At 53.4% G+C, this 20,285-nt stretch overlaps 8 protein-coding genes and 1 non-coding gene across 9 annotated transcripts; 5 read left to right on the top strand and 4 right to left on the bottom strand.

The window, feature by feature from the left end:
- Window positions 1-1,588: 1,588 nt before the first annotated feature.
- On the top strand, window positions 1,589-2,077 carry BDP55DRAFT_637981 (uncharacterized protein; the record flags this gene model as incomplete). Its single annotated transcript, XM_060573055.1, has 1 exon — window positions 1,589-2,077. One exon carries the CDS (start codon window positions 1,589-1,591, stop codon window positions 2,075-2,077), a length of 489 nt encoding a protein of 162 aa, XP_060423120.1.
- A 773-nt stretch (window positions 2,078-2,850) lies between these two features.
- BDP55DRAFT_708318 (HET-s/LopB domain-containing protein) lies at window positions 2,851-6,775 on the top strand (the record flags this gene model as incomplete). The annotated part of the gene is made up of 2 exons (XM_060578099.1): window positions 2,851-4,694; window positions 4,724-6,775. The coding sequence occupies 2 exons, from the start codon at window positions 2,851-2,853 to the stop codon at window positions 6,660-6,662; spliced, it is 3,783 nt and encodes a 1,260-aa protein (XP_060423119.1). The 3' UTR covers window positions 6,663-6,775.
- Window positions 6,776-6,963: 188 nt separating this feature from the next.
- On the bottom strand, window positions 6,964-7,938 carry BDP55DRAFT_734227 (uncharacterized protein; the record flags this gene model as incomplete). Its single annotated transcript, XM_060580181.1, has 4 exons — window positions 6,964-7,110; window positions 7,188-7,592; window positions 7,736-7,770; window positions 7,866-7,938. The coding sequence occupies 4 exons, from the start codon at window positions 7,936-7,938 to the stop codon at window positions 6,964-6,966; spliced, it is 660 nt and encodes a 219-aa protein (XP_060423118.1).
- A 753-nt stretch (window positions 7,939-8,691) lies between these two features.
- Window positions 8,692-8,772, top strand: BDP55DRAFT_t319. Its single transcript has one exon. It is a non-coding gene; the product is annotated as a tRNA-Thr (tRNA).
- A 1,143-nt stretch (window positions 8,773-9,915) lies between these two features.
- BDP55DRAFT_683074 (catalase-1) lies at window positions 9,916-12,815 on the top strand. The gene is made up of 2 exons (XM_060576314.1): window positions 9,916-10,530; window positions 10,583-12,815. The coding sequence occupies exons 1-2, from the start codon at window positions 10,303-10,305 to the stop codon at window positions 12,581-12,583; spliced, it is 2,229 nt and encodes a 742-aa protein (XP_060423117.1). The 5' UTR covers window positions 9,916-10,302; the 3' UTR covers window positions 12,584-12,815.
- A 57-nt stretch (window positions 12,816-12,872) lies between these two features.
- Window positions 12,873-13,811, bottom strand: BDP55DRAFT_637977 (uncharacterized protein; the record flags this gene model as incomplete). The annotated part of the gene is made up of 1 exon (XM_060573054.1): window positions 12,873-13,811. The coding sequence occupies one exon, from the start codon at window positions 13,809-13,811 to the stop codon at window positions 12,873-12,875; it is 939 nt and encodes a 312-aa protein (XP_060423116.1).
- Window positions 13,812-15,022: 1,211 nt separating this feature from the next.
- Window positions 15,023-15,937, top strand: BDP55DRAFT_637976 (uncharacterized protein; the record flags this gene model as incomplete). Its single annotated transcript, XM_060573053.1, has 1 exon — window positions 15,023-15,937. The coding sequence occupies one exon, from the start codon at window positions 15,023-15,025 to the stop codon at window positions 15,935-15,937; it is 915 nt and encodes a 304-aa protein (XP_060423115.1).
- Window positions 15,938-17,337: 1,400 nt separating this feature from the next.
- On the bottom strand, window positions 17,338-17,773 carry BDP55DRAFT_399973 (uncharacterized protein). Its single transcript, XM_060567286.1, has one exon. It carries the CDS (start codon window positions 17,619-17,621, stop codon window positions 17,388-17,390), a length of 234 nt encoding a protein of 77 aa, XP_060423114.1. The 5' UTR covers window positions 17,622-17,773; the 3' UTR covers window positions 17,338-17,387.
- A 942-nt stretch (window positions 17,774-18,715) lies between these two features.
- BDP55DRAFT_683069 (uncharacterized protein) lies at window positions 18,716-19,698 on the bottom strand. Its single transcript, XM_060576313.1, has one exon. It carries the CDS (start codon window positions 19,655-19,657, stop codon window positions 19,088-19,090), a length of 570 nt encoding a protein of 189 aa, XP_060423113.1. The 5' UTR covers window positions 19,658-19,698; the 3' UTR covers window positions 18,716-19,087.
- Window positions 19,699-20,285: the final 587 nt, after the last annotated feature.

Genomic DNA, 20,285 nt, shown 5'->3' with positions numbered 1-20,285 from the left:
GTCATTCCAACCGGGGATGTATGGGCAATTAAAGCTGCCGGGTGCCGCGATGTGGATATGAAAAGACGATTACTGCAGTCTGCGGTAGTGGTGTCGGAGATAATGTGGATGACTCTCACTCGACGAGGTTTTTAGTGTTTAGGCAGCCGAATAAAAAAAAAAAAAAGAGGAGGACGCCAACGACCTTCCTGGAAGCGGGACCTAGGGAGGGAAAGGGCAGCGCCAAGTGCCGTAGAGAAATGGACTTCTGTAACGGAGCCGCTGCCTGTCCGGGTGGAAGGTCTTCCTGAATTACGAATATTGAGTACGGATACTCAAGTTCCCATCTGGAAGCGGTCTTCCATTAATAGGAGGAAAGGATTGGCGGGGAGCGGCCTCGAGTCGCGGCTGCAGAGGAGGAACTTGAGCCCTGGATGAGGGAACGAGAGACGCCTCAATGTGCCTGAATGCCAAGAGAGTCAGTGACAGGTCCCCCGTCTAAACCTTCACGATCTGTTGGTACGTGTATCCCAGACCTGGGGCGTTTGGTACATTGAGTGACCAAAGTAGGTAAGATGAGTTTTGTGCCAGCGACTGAAGTACCTTAACCCTTGGATTGCGGACACGGCCTCCGTTCAGACGCCCAGCATTCGTCTGCAGTGTCCGTATCCTTGATGGGGGTCCTCGTACACCAGAGCGAAACAGAGAACGAACAGAGGGTGAGAGCACAGCAAATCCGGGCAAGGCAGCCGTGAATGGCGACAGGGTTAGTGCAGGTGGCGGTCCGCTGTCCGCTCCTCAGCTGTTGTGCGTTGCTGGAGCTGCTTGGTATTTCTTGAGATGCTAGCCGGGATAGGGGAGACACTAAAAGCGTAAAACGAGCCTCAGCTTACTCAGGATTGCTCAATATGGACTGTGGAGGATGGCGATGACTGATGAGAAAGCAGCCAACTTGGGGCGTTTCCAGGCATAGTATTGTCAGAGGGAGCTAAGGTTAGTGGTCCTGGTGGGAGGTAGTCCGAGCCTTAGTTCGATGCGTTCCCGAGGATGTGCGTGCTGATCAGACGTAGCGTATCCGTATCTTATGGACAAGTGGATTGCCATGTAAGAGATGCCCAGTAAGAAGGGAAAGCAGTGAATCGGTGCCCGGAAATGGAGAAGACGGGCCAACTGTATACGGCGTACAGACACTAGGTATTATCCACGGTATCGTAGACATGTTGGAGGGAGCTTATCTGCGTTTTCCTATCTCGTAATTCTAGAATGAGCATGTGAGAACCCAATATAAGATGATCAACCAGTATGATGTCTTGGGGAAGGAGAAGCAGTGAAACTTTGAACATGTGCTTCCTGACTGGTACTCTCGTACTTTGGAGTGCCAAGATCCATATGTAGGTATTGACTTTCCATGTTAAACCACGAATGTCAAGGTCGAATGTCAATGCAATCTGGGTGTTCATGGTCTGGTCGGTGAATGTTGATGGCAAGAGGAAGGATGAGGTAGAAAAGATACGTACTCTCGCCCCCGGCAACTTCAGCCCCGATTGCCCGGGAGAGACCCACACCGCAGGCTCCAGGATTTCCATGGCCAATGATACTATCCAAAAGTATGGGTCTAGCCGAAACGAGCGAGACAAGCGAGGCAAGCATGTCCCAAAGGCGCTCCTCCTCCTTCAGGCAGCAGCATTTCCAGCCAGCCAGCAATCGGCAGGAGCGACACAGCAGCCAGCAGCCAGTAGCCCGCGCGCACCTTCCGTCGCAAGCGCAGCGCATCGCAATTGAATGTCGCACATTTTCACACAACTGGCGGGGCCTCAATTCCTCGTCTCATCAAAGATCCACAGCCAGTATCCGTATCACCAACATCCAATTGCCATCTCTAACCCCGTGTCACGTCCACCACTGCAAGCCACAATTCGAACCAGTCTCCGCCTCTCAGTATTCTCACTTGCTGTCCGTCCTGAGCGGGCACGGCAGGGCCTCTGCTAGTTCGAGTCCAACCATTGTCGTGCCCACAGCCGCGCCCCGTCCGTACCTTACGGTGGACGGATACCTGATGGATTATCGACAGGAAAGGGTAAAGACCGTCCGTCCCTAAACTGTGGTCTGTAGGCACCGAAATAATCCAATCCTTCCTCCCGCAGTCTCGGGTCCTCTGCTTGGCTTAGGTAGGCTGGATCTTTGGTCGCACCTGGTCCCCTACCATAAGGTACCTTAGCACCACCCCTCGGCCTCCATCCACTCGTTGGCGCCCATATTCTACGTGCCTACGTCTCCTTGGACTTCCTTGATGACCACGACGGGGCCCACGAGTGTTGGATGCAATCTTCTTCCCTCTTTACTTTCTTGCCTCGCACTTGCTTCTTTCACTTCATCAACAAGGCTGGCCATCTCACGACGACGCAAACCAACAAACTAGAAATCACCAGTGTTGGAACCAGCTATTATTATCAACTTGCATACTTACGCAACCAAACCCTTGCCGCGTAATCACTCACTTCAGCTTCTCTGCGCTGCGGACTGCTGTATACGTACCCCCGTCCACCCACGACCACTCACAGTTCGTACCTTCCTTCACCCGCCAACTGAGCCCCGCCGCCCGCACAACCTGGCTCGTCCGCTTCCGATATTCACAGCGCCGACCCCGAGTCCCGACTTCTCATCATCACCTCCGGAGCCTTTTCAGAGGCGCCTTGCCAACACAGTCCCTGAATTATGTTACTGTGAAGAGCGACTCGTAGACTCATTATTTAATTTTCACGAGCAGAGCTCACTTTCCCTGGCTTCGACACTCTCAAGTCTCACCCCCGCCTTGCTGGTGAGGGGCTCACCTCTTTGTCCTCAATCTGCACACTGTTTCCAACCGCCAAGATGGAGGGCATTCGTTCTACTGGCGGCTACATGCAGCGACGCCTGAGTCGTCTGTATAATGACACAAAAAAGTCCTCAGACTTTGTTCAGGAACCAGTCAAGGCCCCCGAGGACCCTGAAATCAAGTCACTCTTCAGAAAGCTCCGCATCCAAAAGGACCGCGTATCGACCTGGGGTATCGAGTGGACAGATCCTAACCAGTCTGATGAGATTGATAGCTCACTATCAAAAGCCGGTCTGAGTGAGGTTGTGCACAGTATCCTTTCGACTGTTCGGGAAACGCTGTCAGAATTGGACGCCCTATGGAAGAGCTATACCAACCCTCTAGGCACCGTCTCAGAAAAGTCGGCAGATCGCAAAAAGGCCTTTGTAACTTGGGACAAGGCAGTATTTGCAGATGCCATTGGAGACCTCACTCAGTCTGTCGATACACTCTACGACCTTTCTAGAACACGCTCATCCGCTCAGATGTCGTCGCGTTCCAAGCTTGAAAAGTCCATGGCCTCCACCGAGGAGCTGCGGCCTTTTGAGTCCACCAGGATGCAGACGCCTCAAGAAATCGACCCGACAACTTTGACAAACATTCGCTCCATGCAGGCCGAGCCCATGACCGAGTCCAGGGCTAACCTTCCGCCGCGCGACATCGTCTTCATGAGCAAGCAGGCCTGGTCAGATCTGTCGCAACACATTGGGCGCCAACCCTTTGCGCCGCTCTTGTTAGAGTTTGCGACGTTCGATTCCATGTACGCCATCACAGGCATCATGCCTCCCATGTCGCGCTTCGAGAAGTTGTCAGCCGGCTTGCAGCAGGACTCGCAGAGAGCCCCGGGTACCTGGATCGGTCTGCCGAGACTCCTGGGTTACTTTGAGGATCTGGAGCATGCCCGCCTCGGACTCGTCTATCACTTCCCGCCCAACTTCAACGCCGTCTCTTTTGAGAACTTTACCCAGAACCCCCTCTACAATGTCTGCACGCTCGCCGATCTTTTGTCACGACCAGACTTTGAGCCGACCTTGGAGGCCAAGTATCGTTTGGCATCTAACCTCGTCAACACCGTATTCGACTTGCACGCCCGCGGTATTACCCACGGATGCATTATCGACAAGAATGTGTCTTTCTGTAATATGTCTACTCCCGACTTGACCACGGGCCCCGGCGAGGTGGATATCCGCCGGCCACTCATCTCATCCTTTGATCTGTTCCCAGATGCTCCCTCGGACGATGAGCCAGCCTCGCCATCGCTTCCGCTGTTCCGACACCCCCTGGATCCTCGCACCACTCCGGCATCGCCCATCAACGACAAGATGGACTCTCGTATACTCGATCTGTACTCTCTCGCCATGGTTCTGTTGTCTATCGGTCTTTGGACCAAGCTCGATAACCTCGTGCCCGACCCCTCTCAGCCGATTCCCGAGTCGGTGTTGAACCAGCTGGGAATCCGTTGCTCCACCCTTTATAAGAGGGCCGTGGAGACTTGCTGGACAGCTGTTGATATTTCACTTCAAGGAAGCACCTCCGACGACGAGCTTCTCTCGGCTGTGCAAGTCAGTGTCACGCGCTACCTCGACTCATGCGCCATACTAGACAATATCAGCTCTCTCGAAGATCGTCTTAACCTCGACCTTGGAAAGAAGACATCCGTGTCCCCTATCGGCACACCTACCCGCCAGAGCATCTCAGGACCCTCGATTGAGACCCAGGTGGTTACACGACCTTCCGTTGACACTCGCCGCTCCTCGTTTGACACCAAGACTCCCATCTCGGAACCCAGCTCTGCGCGCCGTTCGTACCCCTCAGCTGCAGAGGAGAAGCGGCAGCTTGCCAGACAGGAAGTTCAGAGTAAGTACCACACCTCGGAGTTGAATCTTTCAGCACTAACAACACCACAGCTGGCCTGGTGGAGCTCCCTGCCGAGTCGAAGCCTGCCAAGGCACCCTCTTCCAAGACACGCCTCTACCCGCAGATCCCCTTGCCTCCCGATGCTGTTGAAAAGTGGAACACGCTGGTGATGCCTCAAGTCAACCAAGCACTGCGCCACTTTTACCGCAAACACCGCGAGGAGTCAGTCGAAGTCTCCCTCGAGTCCATCGGTAGTTCGCCAACAAGGACGCAGCCTACAGTTCTGGTTGTGTGCACGTCTGTCAGCAAGGTTAAGGCCATTCTGACGCGCAAGTTGGGCGAGCTCTTCGAGGGCAAGTCTGGGTTCGGGTTGAAGGTCTGCAAGGGACAGGTTCTGCGGTCAAGGAAGCAGGCCGGCGACCCCAAAAGAAGCGCGGCACATGACGATGAAGGCGACGACGACACAGTCAAGGCAGCCAACCCTGATTTTCAAGCGCGCCCGAGCAATGGCGCGAGTATTGGAGCCTGGGTGGGGGACCGCCACCTGCCGCCCGTTAGCTTGGGCGGCCTCGTTGTAGTCGACGACAAGCCGTACGGGATGACGGTTCACCACATGCTGGATGACCCCGAGGAGATTTACAAGCACACGAAAGCTCAGGATCCGACGATGCGTAGTATGGCGAGAGATGCTGAAGACATTCGTTTCGACTGGTACGCAGAGTCGTCGGCGGAAAGTAGCGGTGGTGAAGACTATGCTTGCGAGTTCTCGGAATCAGAGGAATCTGAAGCGTATTCGGAGACGGATGTCACTAGCGAGGCGTCGGATGAGGAGGAGAGCGGTGACGAGTCGGAGGGCGAATACGACCAACCCGGCGATATCCCTGGTGTTGAGCCGGGCTGTGGCGATGGATACATCATCACGCAGCCCGCCATGGACGACGTTGACGAGGAATTTTATGCTTCGGCGGAGACGGCAAACGAAGATCACTTGGACAGCTTTACCGTCGGCGAGGTTTACGCATCGAGTGGCATTAAGAGGAGGGAGCAGAACGGACTCATCCACGAAATCGACTGGGCGCTTTTCGAGTTCGCCGAGGAGAGACTTCCAGAGGACAATTCGATACCCAGGATCCAAAGCAAGCAGTTGTCGCCTTCGTACGGGAAATTCCCCTCAAAGCAGGGGAAAGTCATGCACCCCATGACCGTGGCGCCGACTACCGCGCTGCCCGGCCTAGAGGTGCAGTGCATGGCGCGTACCAGCGGTTTACAGACGGGTCTCATTCTGCCCGCATTGACGAGCGTCAAAATCTTTGGGCGTACGACGCCTAGCCATACTTACCAGGTCAGCAGTGCCGCCATCGAGACGCCTGCCGAGTTGACAGGCGGCGGCAAGAGGCAACCCATGGGCATCCCCGGAGACAGCGGCGCCTGGGTCGTGGAACGCGCCCATGGACGGGTTTGCGGGCACGTCTTGGCGTGGAGCGGGCGGAAGCGTGTCGCGTATATTTGTCCGATGGACGTCTTGCTTTTGGATATTGCGGAGGCGCTTGAGGCTCGGGAGGTCGGCTTACCCGGCGGTGAACCCGTTGTCAGCCTGAAAGGTCGTGACGAGGAGGAGGAAGATGAGGGGACATACAGAGACGACGAGCCTTCTTCGTCGCCTTTTTTAGATCCCAAGGATGACGATGATTTGGATGTCGTTTCTGAGGAAGGAGACGACGACGAGCTACCTGTTCTCGTCCGGTCACGCGCCCCTCCGCGGGGACGCGGTACCAAGAAGGAAGAAGGTCAACACCGGGACCAAGAACAGGACCAGAGTCAGAAGCAGGACCAGGGCCAGGAGAAGAAAAAACAGGACGGAACATCGCAGGAGCGGGAAAAGTTTGCTTCGGTCGAGAATCATGATTTATCACGCAGGATGGAGTCTATAGGCATTGGCAGGAGTCGCATGGGCGTCGGCATGTGTAGCTGACTGGCTGAGGGCCTCGGGGTGCGTCCCGCGCCCTGCATTTGGAATACCCCATTTGGATTTTTTTGAGTAGATTATGTAGCATTAATGAAGCATGAAGCGAAGTCGTTACATTTACTGGTCTTTTGCGCGCATGATGAGATCGTATCAATGTGAACGACAGTCAGTAGCAGGACGCGTATTTTCCATTAACACGGGAATCCTTGGGAAAGAGAGAGGCAGACGATGAGGCTAAACGATCTTACGATGGAAGAAATATTCCCGCTGTGAGGTATGAGAATGCACGATCAACGGATAGGGGCAACTACATGAAGTCGTCCTCCCAGTTCTCGTCGCGGTTCTGGTTGTTCGAGGCCTCCATATTCTCCTCGGTAAAGATGTCATCATAAGCATGGTCCTTTTGCCACTTCTTCTCCTTGCGCTCCGCCATCACGCGAGCCTCTTCCCGTTTCTGTGATTTTCCTCCGTTAGCATAATTCTCAAGAAAGCTGGACCTGTGAAACAGAAGAGAAGAAGAAGAGAACTGACCCTCTCAAGACTAGAAGCCTGATCCCTCTTCCTCAACTCTTTCAACCGATCATCCCTCTCCTGCTGCAAATCAGGCTTCTTCTCAACCTTTGTTTTATTCAGCCTATTCACAATCGGATTCTCGCGCTGCGCGACGAGCACTTTCTTCACTTTGCGCTGGTCCTTGAAGGAGACTTGGCCGACGGCCATGCTGCCGTCTTTTTTAAGGTTGGACCAGGGTGTGTAGATGATGGTGATGTTGTCCTTTTTGTTGCCCTCGATGGAGTTTGCTTTTGTGAGCTGGGCGAGGTCGGTGAGGAGGGGTTCGGGGATAGCGTCCCATGTCATTGGGGTTGTTGTGCTGGGGTCCTTTGGGTCCGGGAGTCGGAGGTAGATGTGGGCTGAGGAGAGTTTGTCTACGTGGAACTGAAGGGGGTGTTAGTTTGGGGATGGTGAGGTTGGTGATGAGAGTGAGGGTGAGTAAGGGTGGTGAGATGAGATTTTGCGTACCCTGTGAGAAGTTAGTGAGTGATGAGAGATGGAGGAGGGGGTGAGTGTACTTACCAGACATCTTCCTCCCAGCCGTACTTGATCAACTCCTCATCTGTTTTCCTTCATTTAGTCTTTCCCCTTTTCTTGCATTTCCATCATCGTGAGGGTGTGATGTGATGCCATCTTCACATTATTGAGGAGACATACTCTCAAACTTGTCCTTGCCGACGTAGATGAAGGCGGCCGGGTCTACCGCCTTGGAGGTGAAGTAGTAAACCATCTCGTCGCAATGTCGTCGTCCCTCCCTTAAGTTCCCTCTGATCGGTCTTGCACTGAGAATGGGCGGTAGGCGGGGTTAATATTCGTCCTTTGCGCGATCAAATTTTGGCGGGGTTGCGACTGCAGGTTGGGCGATGGTTGGAAAGGAGAAATTTCGAGGTGGGGGTGGGTCCGAGTCGAGGTACGCTATCCTTAGCAGATTGTCGTCTCTTTATATGCGGTCCATAACAAAGAAGCCGCGACGTCTGTTAGTGTAGCGGTCCTCCAACAGGAAGGGGAAAACGACGACAATGTGAACTCAGACAATCAACGAGACAAAAGTGAGGCTCAGTTAGTGCTGATGCTGCTTGTTCGTCGACTTTGGGTTCCTGATACCTTCAAGTTTTTGTTATCTCTCTCAATATAATTCCACAAATTTACAAATTAATTTTTCTTTTTCTTTTTGAAAACTCCTGCAAGCGCCTGTGCATGCTTGCTCATTCACGTTTCCCATCTCCTGGTGCAGCCAGGATCTGCGCTCAGATGCGCGCTGTCAGCAAATCCTTTGTCGCGCCACGCTGTGCCACCATGGCAAACAAACTTTTAGCCAAAGCTTCTTTCCGTGGCACCTTCCAGCCTCATTTTATCGTTTTCAATGGTTTCCTGCCATTTTTCAAGCATCGTCAACTTTGACGATGTCTCTCCACAACAACAACGATTGCGCCCTCGTCGCCAGTCTCACTACATATTCTCTATGCGCCGCCCAGGGAAGCAAGCCTTGTTGGCTAAGTGGTATAGCGTCTCACTAGTACCTAGTGACATGAGAAGATCGGCGGTTCGATTCCGCCACGAGGCATCAAGTGAAATGATGAGGGTGACAACGCTCAATCTTTTGCATTTTTGGGCTATAAGAGTTGATTTTTGATGAACGGATGTGATGCCTGTGGTTCTGATTGTTTTGTGTTGGCGGAAAATTCGGAAAGACACTGGAAGTAGCCTGCCATATTCTTTGGGTTATTTGTGCACCTTTCCTATTTCCTCAGTTAGACATGCATTTTTCGTGGTCTTTCTACCGACGCTTGAATTGTGTGCCCTTGAGGCCTGTCAGTCTTGATCTCATGCACCCACCACATCGACTCCCTGTAGAGCCCAAGTTGCCTGTGCGACTCGTATCCGCTGACGCACACAGTCTGGACATTATGTCAAACAGCATCCAAAATTGGGGCCGATGGCTTTGCCTTTGAGACTGAGGCCCGAGGAGAAGAGATGCTTTGATACAACCTGCCTGGGTAGGCGGTGTCTGTATTGACAAGATTGGCGAGTGTTTGACCATGCCTGCGAAGCGGGAAATGGCTGACGACGATCTGTAAGGTATACGATATTGGATCTTACCCCTCGGGAAGCAGACTCGTTTGCTTCATCCATGTTCTTTCCACGCAGTAGAAATTCTCTTATGTCTTGTGGGTGACTTGGGTTTTATGCGAAGAAGTTGAAGTCCATGAAGTCTCTTTTTCAGCACACCGAGCGAGCTGCGAGTCTGAAATGCCGCATCATCTACCTCCAGCTGGACCTTTAAGAGCAATTGATGCCTGTGGAAACCAACACAGTGCACCTCGAATAATCATGACCGGACAATGATCTCACATGTGCCACAAAACGGTCGAATGAGGAGCATCCTTTTACCAATGTCATGGAGGAGTGCATCCTCTACGTCCAATCATCTCAAAGGAACCTCATGCCGTTGGGGCTCAAGGAGAGAGAAGCTTGGGCCACCGAGGGGCTTTTGAAGGGGCAGAAACGGTCCTCTGCGGTACGTATCTCCAAGAGGCTGCAATGGACCCGCTATTCTCTCGTCTCGCATCATTCAATTGGCCACAAAGCTGGAGCTTCTGCTCCTTTCTCCGCCCTCCGGACCACAGCTCCGGCGTCCACGGCAGGCAAACGGGCAGGTAGCAAGGGGGCTCGCGGCTGCTTTGGGACGCGGCAATGTCAACTCTGACATCAACATGGCGAAATATCTACACGACTGCTTTCTCGACGCTACCCTTTCACGACACGGTTGACAGACAGTTGAGTCTAAATCTGGAGAATGTCCCACCAATGGGGCAGGCACAATTGTCTACTCCTTCAAGCTGAAGGGGGCCAGAGGGGTTTCCCGACTCACTGGTAACACAACGTTGACGTCAGACAGCTCAAGCGACTGGAAATAAACTAGGAAACAGAATTGAACACATGGAAAGACCCAATGGCGAGCCTTGCTTATAAAGAGGGTGGGATCTGGTGGTTGCTCGCACTTTCACGTTTGATTTCCTACTTCTTCCCTCTCCTCTCTCTTTCTCTCCCCAGGAACACACACCTCGTCTTCTCTTTGATTTCCTCTTGAAACATGTCCAGTTTTGTCCCCGATACCCTCAAGAAAGCTGGAAACGTAATCATGGGCCAAGGAAACAAGAAGAATGCTCAGCTCGCTGAGAACATGGTCGAGGCCAACCCCAAGGCTCCCATGACCACCGATTTTGGCACCAAGATCGAGAATACGGATGACTGGTTGAGAGTATCTAGTAATGACAAGACCGGACCTATGCTCTTGGAGGATGCCGTTGCAAGGGAAAAGGTCCGTCTTAGTCCCTTACATCTGGCTGCTTACCGCCACTAACACTAGACAGATCCACCGATTCGACCACGAGAGAATCCCGGAGCGAGTCGTCCACGCCAGAGGAGCAGGTGCCTTTGGAACCTTTAGACTATTCGAAAGCGCCGCCGACGTGTCGAATGCCGGCGTCCTAACCGACACATCCCGTGAGACTCCCGTCTTCCTACGCTTCTCCACTGTCCTCGGTAGCAGAGGCAGTGCCGATACTGTTCGCGATGTCCGCGGCTTTGCAGTGAAGTTCTACACCGAAGAGGGTAACTGGGACATGGTCGGAAACAATATTCCCGTATTCTTCATCCAGGACGCCATGAAGTTCCCCGACGTCATTCACGCGGGCAAGCCTGAGCCGCAGCTCGAGTTCCCCCAGGCTCAGTCTGCCCACGACAACTTCTGGGATTTCCAGTACCTTCACACCGAGGCTACACACATGTTTTGTTGGGCCATGTCGGACCGCACCATCCCCCGCTCCTACAGAATGATGCAGGGCTTTGGTGTCAACACCTACACCCTCACCAACGACAAGGGCGAACGTCACTTTGTCAAGTTCCACTTCACCCCTGAGCTGGGCGTCCACTCCCTTGTGTGGGATGAGGCATTGAAGCTCGCTGGTCAAGATCCAGATTTCCACCGCAAGGATCTTGCTGAGGCCATTGAGAATGGTGCCTTCCCCAAGTGGAAGTTTGGTATTCAGGTTCTCCCCGAGTCAAAAGAACACGACTTTGACTTTGACATCCTCGACGCCACAAAGGTCTGGCCTGAGGAGCAGATACCCATTCGCTACATTGGCGAGTTGGAACTGAACAGGAATCCCGACGAGTATTTCACCCAGACGGAACAGGTTGCGTTCTGCACCAGCCATGTCGTTCCCGGCATCGGCTTCTCCGACGATCCTCTTCTGCAAGGCCGCAACTTTTCTTACTTTGACACCCAAATCACCCGACTCGGCATTAACTGGCAGGAATTGCCCATCAACAAGCCGGTATGCCCTGTCATGAACTTCAACCGCGACGGCGCGCACCGCCAAACCATCACAAAGGGCAACGCCAACTACTGGCCCAACCGTCATGAGGCCGTTCCTCCAGCGAACCACTCCAAGGTATCCGGCGCCTACGTTGACTTTGCCCAAAAGGTGGAGGGCATGAAGCAGCGCACCAAGAGCGCCAAGTTCAAGGACCACTTCAGCCAAGCTCAACTTTTCCTCAACAGTCTGTCGCCAATCGAAAAGACGCACGCAATCAACGCCTTCGCCTTTGAGCTGGACCACTGCGAGGATCCCATAGTGTACGAGCGTATGGCCCAGCGTCTCGCTGACATTGACCTGGGCTTAGCTCAGGCTGTTGCCGAGATGGTTGGCGCGACGTCACCCGAGAAGGCGAGCACGCCCAACCACGGGAAGAAGGCCAAGGGCCTTAGCCAGCTGGAGTTTGAGGCCGAGACTCCCACCATCAAGTCGCGTCGTATTGCCATCATCATCGCCGACGGCTTCGATCCTGTCGCGTTCGGTGCCATCAAGGGTGCTACCGCGGCAGCTCAGGCTACGCCAATGATCATTGGTACTCGCCGATCCGAGATCTTCCCTGCCGGCGCACCCAAGACGGCTGGCAACGGTGTTGTGCCCCACCACCACCTTGAAGGCTTCCGATCTACTATGGTCGATGCCATCTTTGTGCCCGGTGGTGCGGATTCCATCAAGACTCTATCCAAGAACGGCAGAGCTGTCCACTGGGTTCGTGAGGCCTTTGGTCACTTGAAGGCCATCGCTGCCACCGGTGAGGCTGTTGATTTTATCCAGACCGCCATCTCGCTTCCCGAGGTTTCCTTGTCTAGCGATAGCAATGTCGCGGAAAGCTACGGCGTGGTCACGATGAAGTCAATTCAGCCCGAGAGCCTGAAGGAGACTGTTGAGATTGTAAAGAATAGCAAGGGCTTCTTGGAGCAGTTCTTTTACACCATTGCTCAGCACCGCGTATGGGCGCGTGAGCTTGACGGATTGAGCACACAGCTGGCGTACTGATTTGATGATTGATGACATAGGATGGCAATTAGAGTTTGACAATGATGACTACGTACTATAATGATAATTGATCATGACTTTCACACGTTATTAGTTCTCATAGTTTCGTGATTTGACTTGAGTCTGCGAGCTGGAGTTGGTCGAGAAGGCTATGGGGGCAAAAGTGTTCAAATGGTACGACACCTATGCTTCACCGGAACCTCAAAAGTCACGTTTGAGCATAAAGTTATATTAACGGATATTTTCTTCTACTCCATACTTCTACAACAATATACCAACATCAGCCACCTCACGTGCTAGCAGCAGCCGTTGTCGTCACCGGAGCCGCAGTCGTGGCAGCAGCAGTCGTCGCCGCGACCGTCGTCCCACTCGCCGAGGAGCTCCCGCTCCCCGATGAGCCGCCCTTAACCACAGTAGCCCTCACCACCTGGCCCAGCGTGTTGACCACGATATTCACCAACGCACTAAGCGGCTCATACGAGTACGTCTTCTGCGTCAACCCATTGCCGAGGTCCTGCTGGGAACCAGTGAACGTCATGTTCTGCTGGTAGTTTCCGATGATAGAGCTAAGGGCGGACGTGCCCGCGTTAGTGACCTCTTGCACGATATTTCCCAAGTTATCAATCAAGAAGTTAATCTTGGAGTCACCGTTGACAATGGACCCGAGCAAGCCATCCACAGCACCAATGACATCATCAACGACATCACCGACGGTGTCGAGGAGGTTGATGAGCAGCGGGTTCAGATCCAGCGACGCGAGCGTGCGGTTGACGATATCGACGAGGTTACCGAGGCGAATCACGAGCTCCAACTCGGCTTCGACGTCGACGATGGTGATGTTCACCTTTTCGATGCCGACTTGCACGCCCGCGTTGATGGTCACGAGCTTGGCGACCTCGGCGGCGAGGTTTACTTCGGCGGAGAGGTTGTCCACGTCGAGCTCGATGCGGCCGACGGAGAGCTCGGGGACTTTGAGGTAGACATCTGCTGGCGGGGTTGTGGTGCTGCTGCTTGCTGCGGTTGTGGTGCCGCCACCGCCGGCGTTGCCTCCGGAATTTGCGGCGGTGGATGTTGGTGTTGTTGGGGTTCCGGAGGCTTCTGGGGTTCCGGAGGGTTGCTCTGCTGCGACTGAGGTGGTTGCTTCTGTGGTATCTGTTGCGGTGGGGGTTTGTGCTGCGACGAGGGCGATGAAGAGCGCCAGGAGGAGGGAGAGGATGGAGGACCTCATTGTGGGAGTTTGTGGTGAGGGAGCTTTTGCAAATGAGTGTGGTTGTTGGGTTGGACTGGTTCAAAGGAGTGGACGAGGAGCACCAAGTGAGCTAGACGGAGGACGCTGGTGAGCTGTGGGAGGGGACGAGGTCGCGATGGGAGGGCTTGCTGGGGGGATATAAGGCGGCATCGTGGGAGGAGGAGATGGAGGTTGGTAGTCTACCTCTTCCTATCCCAGAAGCAGCCAGCCCTCCCCCCTTGTTCATCGCGGAGTCTACATGACTACATGTAGGTACGTAGGAAGTGTCATGGGTTGAGGCCCATCATCCATGTCACTTCCACGCACATGGGATGGAGCATCCGCACTGGTGTAATGGGGCCGCCAGTCTCCATATCTAGGGCGGATATGGGCAGCGGTCCCGAAGAGGCGGTGCCCACACCCCTTTTCCCATGAAGTCCCATTCCCCGGCAGTCGAGCTTCTCGATGTTCATAGGGGGAAAGGAGAGTTATGAGACAAAGTGACAAGGTGACAAGCTGCAAGCCACCGGGCCGAAGGGCTGCATGTGGACGGCCATGTTCAGAAAAACCTTGGAATATTCCATGTCTGTGTGGCTCCCCCGGGTTCGGATGGACCATGGATCGATGGGACATTTGGGAGATTGGCCTTTTGGCTTTCTTCCATTCGGCTCATACCCCATCCTATCATGCCTTGACTCCTTGAGCCTGCGAGCGTTGGCGATGTTGCATCGTGCGCGAAATAAAAGTGTCAGCACTGCCGCCTGCGTCACTTGACGGGGGGACCAGTCGGGGGATTCGCTAGGCGACGGGGGCACCGCGTGCGGAGGGGGCTTCCGAGAACGAAGACCCGGTCTCTTGAGTGTGGATTAAGAAAGAAACTCACCTTGCCTTCCAGGATCTTAGGTTGAAGGGGAGGGGGTTAAGTTCATGTATGCTCTTGATGCAGTGACAATCCCGAAGCCTGGCTCGTCATCGGACCTGGGACTTATTGGCTCCCCTCACCCCCCCCTCCACATCTCTTTTCCTCCATTAGACGAACGATACTTGTATCGTTTGCTTCCCCAGCATCATTAGATCTGCAGCTCTTCGCTCTCGTTCGCGGCCCCTTCACTCCCTTCGTCTTGCTTCCATCTCCGAACTGGCCTGCAGCGCCACCATAGTCACTCCTTTGTAACCCGAGACAGAAAAAAACATTTTACACTCTTTTCAATATGAGTCTCTTCATCACCAGGGCTCTTGCCCTCCTCACCCTCTCAACCCTGACCCTCGCCCAAGACGAATCAAAGGGCGACGGCTACGTAGGCTATCAGCTCAACCGCCGCGGCGATGACAACGAGTCCGCCGTCTACGAAACGGCTAACACAAAGACCGGCATCGACACGCTCAACCCGATCCCGGACGTGTACCTCAACGCGTCCCTCTCGGTGGGCGAGATCAGCATCGAGGTGCAAAACATCACCGCAAAAGTGAACCTCGACGCCAAAGTCCTGAACCTGCTGCACTTTCAGGCGGGCGTGGACGCCAGCATCGACCGCGTCAAGCTGGGCATCTATAACGTCTCAGCCAAGGTCGAGCTCGAGGCGCGGCTGGAGAACGTGGTGAAGATGGTAGACGACGTGCTCACTAGCATCGACCTGAACCCCGTCATCGCGACGCTGGGTGATACGGTCAGCGACATTGTCAACAAGACCGTCGACGTCGTCACGGATCCCGTGGAGAGCACCGCATCGTCGGTAGCGAAGCGCGACCTGACATTCCGCCTCGAGCACAACATCCTCTACTCGGTCAATGACTTCTCGGGCCGCACGCATACGAACCGCGTGCTGGCGCAGAACGGAAGTCTGTTCGACGTCTACCTCGACAACAGCGGCAACGAGAGCGGGCGCAAGGTTGTCGGGCTCTACAGCCGCGACATGACGTTTAGCGGGCACAACAAGACCATTTCGATTGATGGGCAGGTCAAGGAGTTTGAGCTGCAGTACGTGTATGCGCCGTACCCCGGCCTCGAGGCGTTTAGCAATATCTACCTGGATACCACGGGCAAGGTCGTGAGGACCAAGATTGTGGCTGAGGCGGAGGGAGGGGGCACCGCGACAATTAGCAATGATGATGGGAGTAGTCTATAGGCGCGCCAGGATGTAGTCGATGTTTTTGCAAGGCCTGGGGCATGATGAGAATGAGAATTCAGGACTTGCGAGTTACCCGTCGCTCTCAATCACTCTCAATCGAGATTTGGTTCTAGTATTCCATGATGGCCTATGATGTGATGGCAGCCAATGCGGTTGTGGACGTTGAATTGCCGTCTGAGATGGTGAAGCGTGCCAGTCTGGAAGCAGTCAGACCTCCGACGCCTGGATCGTTCGATTTGGACCGCCCGGGGAGCCGCTTCTGGGACGGGGCTCGTGGGACGGGGTGGGATATAAGAGGCGTGATATCGGCCGGGGTGACATTTTGTAGGAGCTCAGGAGGTAATGTGAAGTCTAGTATTCTTTGAGGACAGTCTCTCGACTCTCGACTAGAATGCAACGCGACCAAAGCTGCCGGCGCCACATATCAGATGGCAAAAGAGGCGGTTGCGAAGGTGTACATAGTAGGTAATCGCGGGCGATAAAAGGGAATGACGTTGTGACGTTGTGACGTTTGGATGATATGTGGCGATGTGCTATTAACTCCAGTAATAACAGAAACAACCGCTGTTCATTATGCCCGAGCAAGCCATCGAGGAACAAATCCTCCGCAGACTGTAACGCTCAGAGTTTTCGGGCTGGGCCTTGTTGGAAAGGGCCGGACGGGAGATCTCGGCCCCCATTTGCCATTCTCTTCTTTTTTTGATGAACCTGGCGGAGACGCACGGCGCGCAATAAGACCATGTCCCCTCTTTTGTGAAGCCACTTATGAAAAGTTGTGAAGTTGGATGTGACTCTGTTGGCCACTTTGGTTGCGACTCTTCTCCGCCGTGTTTGCCGGCCGGGCAAAATGTGGAAAGTGTCACTGTCAGAAACGGACAGTAAAAGCCGGTACCGCAGCGTCGCACCCGTTGATGGCCTGGACGATTCAATGTGCCGTCGACTGCGACTGGGACTGCAACCGCAAGCGTAACCACAATGTATTAGGGGGAGCAATATCAAAGCTAGTATTAGTGGTGTGGCTACTGCTTGGGTCACCAACGGCTTTGATGGGAAATCTCGCTAACAAGTCGCTTCAAGCTGCCGCTTAACTCTGAACTGTTCTAACTTCCAACGGTTGACGCTAGCATCAAAGTTGTGTCATTGCTCATCTTTTCTTCTCCTGGAAGATGGGGTGTGTGTGTGTGTGTGTGGCTACATCAGAGCCCACACGCTCCAGTTTACCTAAAATCTCTTTAGGATTCGAGCCACTGCAAGAACCAACTTTGCCAACTAAACTCCTTCTTGCCATGCTTGTTTGCTCAACGGGGAAACCAGCGGATGAAGCTGAAATGGCCCGGCTCTCTTGACTTGATCCGTCAGATCCCTGATGGAGTAAGAAACTACGGATAAAGTACCTTACCACGCTTACTCATAGACAAACTGGCCCACTGACCAAGAAGGTTGTAGCTCAGTATCCGCAGACTCCAGGAGTCCAGAGTGACCCAGCCGCTGCCCTATAGCGGCCTTTCCCCGAACTCGATCGCGTGGTTCGTGGTCCCGTCTGCCCACGGCAATTGGGCCAAAACCCAGATTTACGACGGGAGTCTAGGCCCAGCCTTCTCCAGAGACTAGCGGAACGGCCTTTTCTCGACCTTGCCCATTGTTGGCAGATGCAGAAATCAAGGCACAGGAAATTTGGCATGTTTCATCCCTACCATTTTGAGGGGGGAGTGATGGATCTGGATGAATGCCGTTTTCGTCTGCGTGCGTCTTGGTGTGTCTGACCCGGGCGTCGGCAATGCGGCATCCAGGGCGCATCTCATCCTCTGTCAAGTTGGGTGTGTGTGATGCGTCCTCTGTTATGCGATGCAACCCCGCGACGTGACGAGATGAGAGAGAGAGAGAAGAAACTTTGGTACCGGGCAGATATTATGCTTGACTGTCATTAGCCACTGCTAGAGCTAGCTGCCCCTATTCTCCTTGAGATGATCTGATTTTGGCGACAGATGCGCTCGGCGCTCCTCTGTCACGGCATATCAACCAACGCAAACCAATGCATCCATCCATCCTTCAATATTGCAACGTCCATTATTTGTTTGCTGCACTGCCCGTTCCCATCATCTCATTTCGGGAAAAGGCTAAAGGGGGAGGAGGGACCATACGGAAGAGGCCCGGCGATTGAGTTCCCGCTTGACAACTCTGTTCTTTTCCCAATGTGTCGTCATTCAGATGGCATGCTTGCGAATCGCCGTGCCGCGGTGGCCCACGTTGCCGTAAATGTAACCTCTCAAGGCCGATAGCGCACGCTCGAGATGGCGATGGTTTTTCTGCTCAACGCCCGCGAGTCGCGTATGCATTCCATTGAGAGGGGCAGACGTGATGTACAACACGACTTTCCTATCTCCGTGTCATTCGTTGTTGCGTGGTATTTCCCTCGCCTTTGAGGTTGCAATACCATTAGATTTGATGTTTCCTGGACAGGAGTCACATGAGATACAACATCCAGCTGCAGCTGTGTGAACATGAAGACTCCAGCATCACAACGAACTCAGTTTTTCAATGGTTCTATCTGCAATAGAAGACTGGGTTCAACTCGAATTTCTTGTGTAGCATTTGAACCGGAGTGGCCTGTCCGAATGGTAATGTCTGCTTATACTTCGTCTCGATTTTGACTGGAGGCGTTTCGGCCCTTTGGAGTGAGTTCATGTGTATTCCTACACCCACATACGGCTGCAATTGAAGTGTTGCTATCTAGTAGCTTTCTTCGCTATGTTGACTGACACTCCGGGGGTGGGGGGAGGGTATTGATACAGCTGTAGCTGCAGCTTTGGGTGCCCGTCCAACAGTCGGTGCTCGATTGGGTCACTGTGTCATATACAGGAGAATTTGGTTGACCCTCTCTGGATTTGAATCGTCTCCTCTCTTTTTCGAATTTCTATGATCACTAAGTTGATGTCGACAAGAAAAGAACGCAAAGCCCATGTCTCTCTAAAATAATCGAACAAACTTTTTGTATCTACAGGGACTAGTTCTACTACTTATCCATTAGAGGAGGGGACTAGGCCAACCTTCGATCTACCAAATCTTACTTAACGTCTACGAGACAGGGGAACAGAATCGCTCCAAGCATTTTCTAACATGAGCTTAAGATATCTTCTCGAACCGCTCTTAAGCAGCCGCGGATCCCTGCTGTACCTTGGTTCTCGATGACCCTGGAAAGACGGACTTTCGCAAACGGGATACCCAATCCTCTGGAGGCGTCGTGGCATTATTCTCTTCGGCGACAGGAGCACCTGTATTGGCTTCGGCAGGCATAGAAGAAGGAGGTTGCTCCGATATGGGAGTCATAGGCAAGTTCTCATGCTGTGCATCGGAAGGGCCTGTAGCGACTTGATCCCGGGTGAGACTAATCGTGCTGGACTCTGAGCCGCTTCTGGACCATGGTATGACTTGCTGATCGTCGTCCCTTAGAGGATGGGTGAAACGCCACCACCACAGAGCGACGCAGGTGCTGAAAAAGGTCGCGATGGCGGCCGAGAGGAATCCGAAGATGATCAAACGCACCGACGGGTTCTTCTTATATGCAAATACGAGGAGTACGATAGGGCCGACGATGGCGGTGAGCGAGATCAGGATTAGTATCAGTTGTACAATCTGGCGCAAGTTGACTGAGTTCGCAAGGTAATAACGAAACTTGCTCTTGTACTTCCCAAGGAAGTGTCGGAATTGTGTGGTCATGATGGTGGAGGAGAGTGGACAGGATGTAGGCTTGATATGGATAATCTACACGTGAAGCTCGTTCTGAGTTGCTAGGCTGATGCTTCCACAACTGAAAACTGTCTATGTTGAACTAGATAGAGATGAAGCATTCCAGAGAAAGCTTTTGTACCCTGACATATGTGTATAGTCCCTCTTTGATCATGACATTGCCGCTTTGTTAGTTGCTCCATGCTGCTTACGGCGCTTCTCGTCGGATTCACTCTAAAACAATTGCTGCCGCCATCCCCACTCATCACTGTTGTCCCCAGTGTCTCCAATCAAACAGTATAGTCTTCCAGTACCGCAGTAGTGGTTCATTCTTTGATTCTTGAGTCTTCATGTATTACTGCGCTGAGCCCCGGTCTGACTTTCCCTCCTGCCCTCTTTCTATGTAAACCACAAGACTGGCAGAGATGGCGCAAAGGCCGAAAGGAAATCAGTCTTCTCACGGTCATCAAGGACGCAAACGCAACGGGAGATAATTCTGTTTCAATCCGAGACGCCAGAACCAAGTCCCCTTTATCGTGAGGATTTGGAAAGCTTCATCTTTGTTAAATGTACTCTACACCTACATGTCGCATGCAAGTTGCGTCCAAGTTGGATCCAA

The sequence above is a fragment of the Colletotrichum godetiae genome (assembly GCF_030913485.1).
Source record: "Colletotrichum godetiae strain CBS 193.32 chromosome Unknown BDP55scaffold_75, whole genome shotgun sequence".
Classification (NCBI taxonomy): Eukaryota; Fungi; Ascomycota; class Sordariomycetes; order Glomerellales; family Glomerellaceae; genus Colletotrichum; species Colletotrichum godetiae.
The sequence above is the reverse complement of the archived record's forward strand: the minus strand, read 5'-3'. Positions and strand labels throughout refer to the sequence as shown.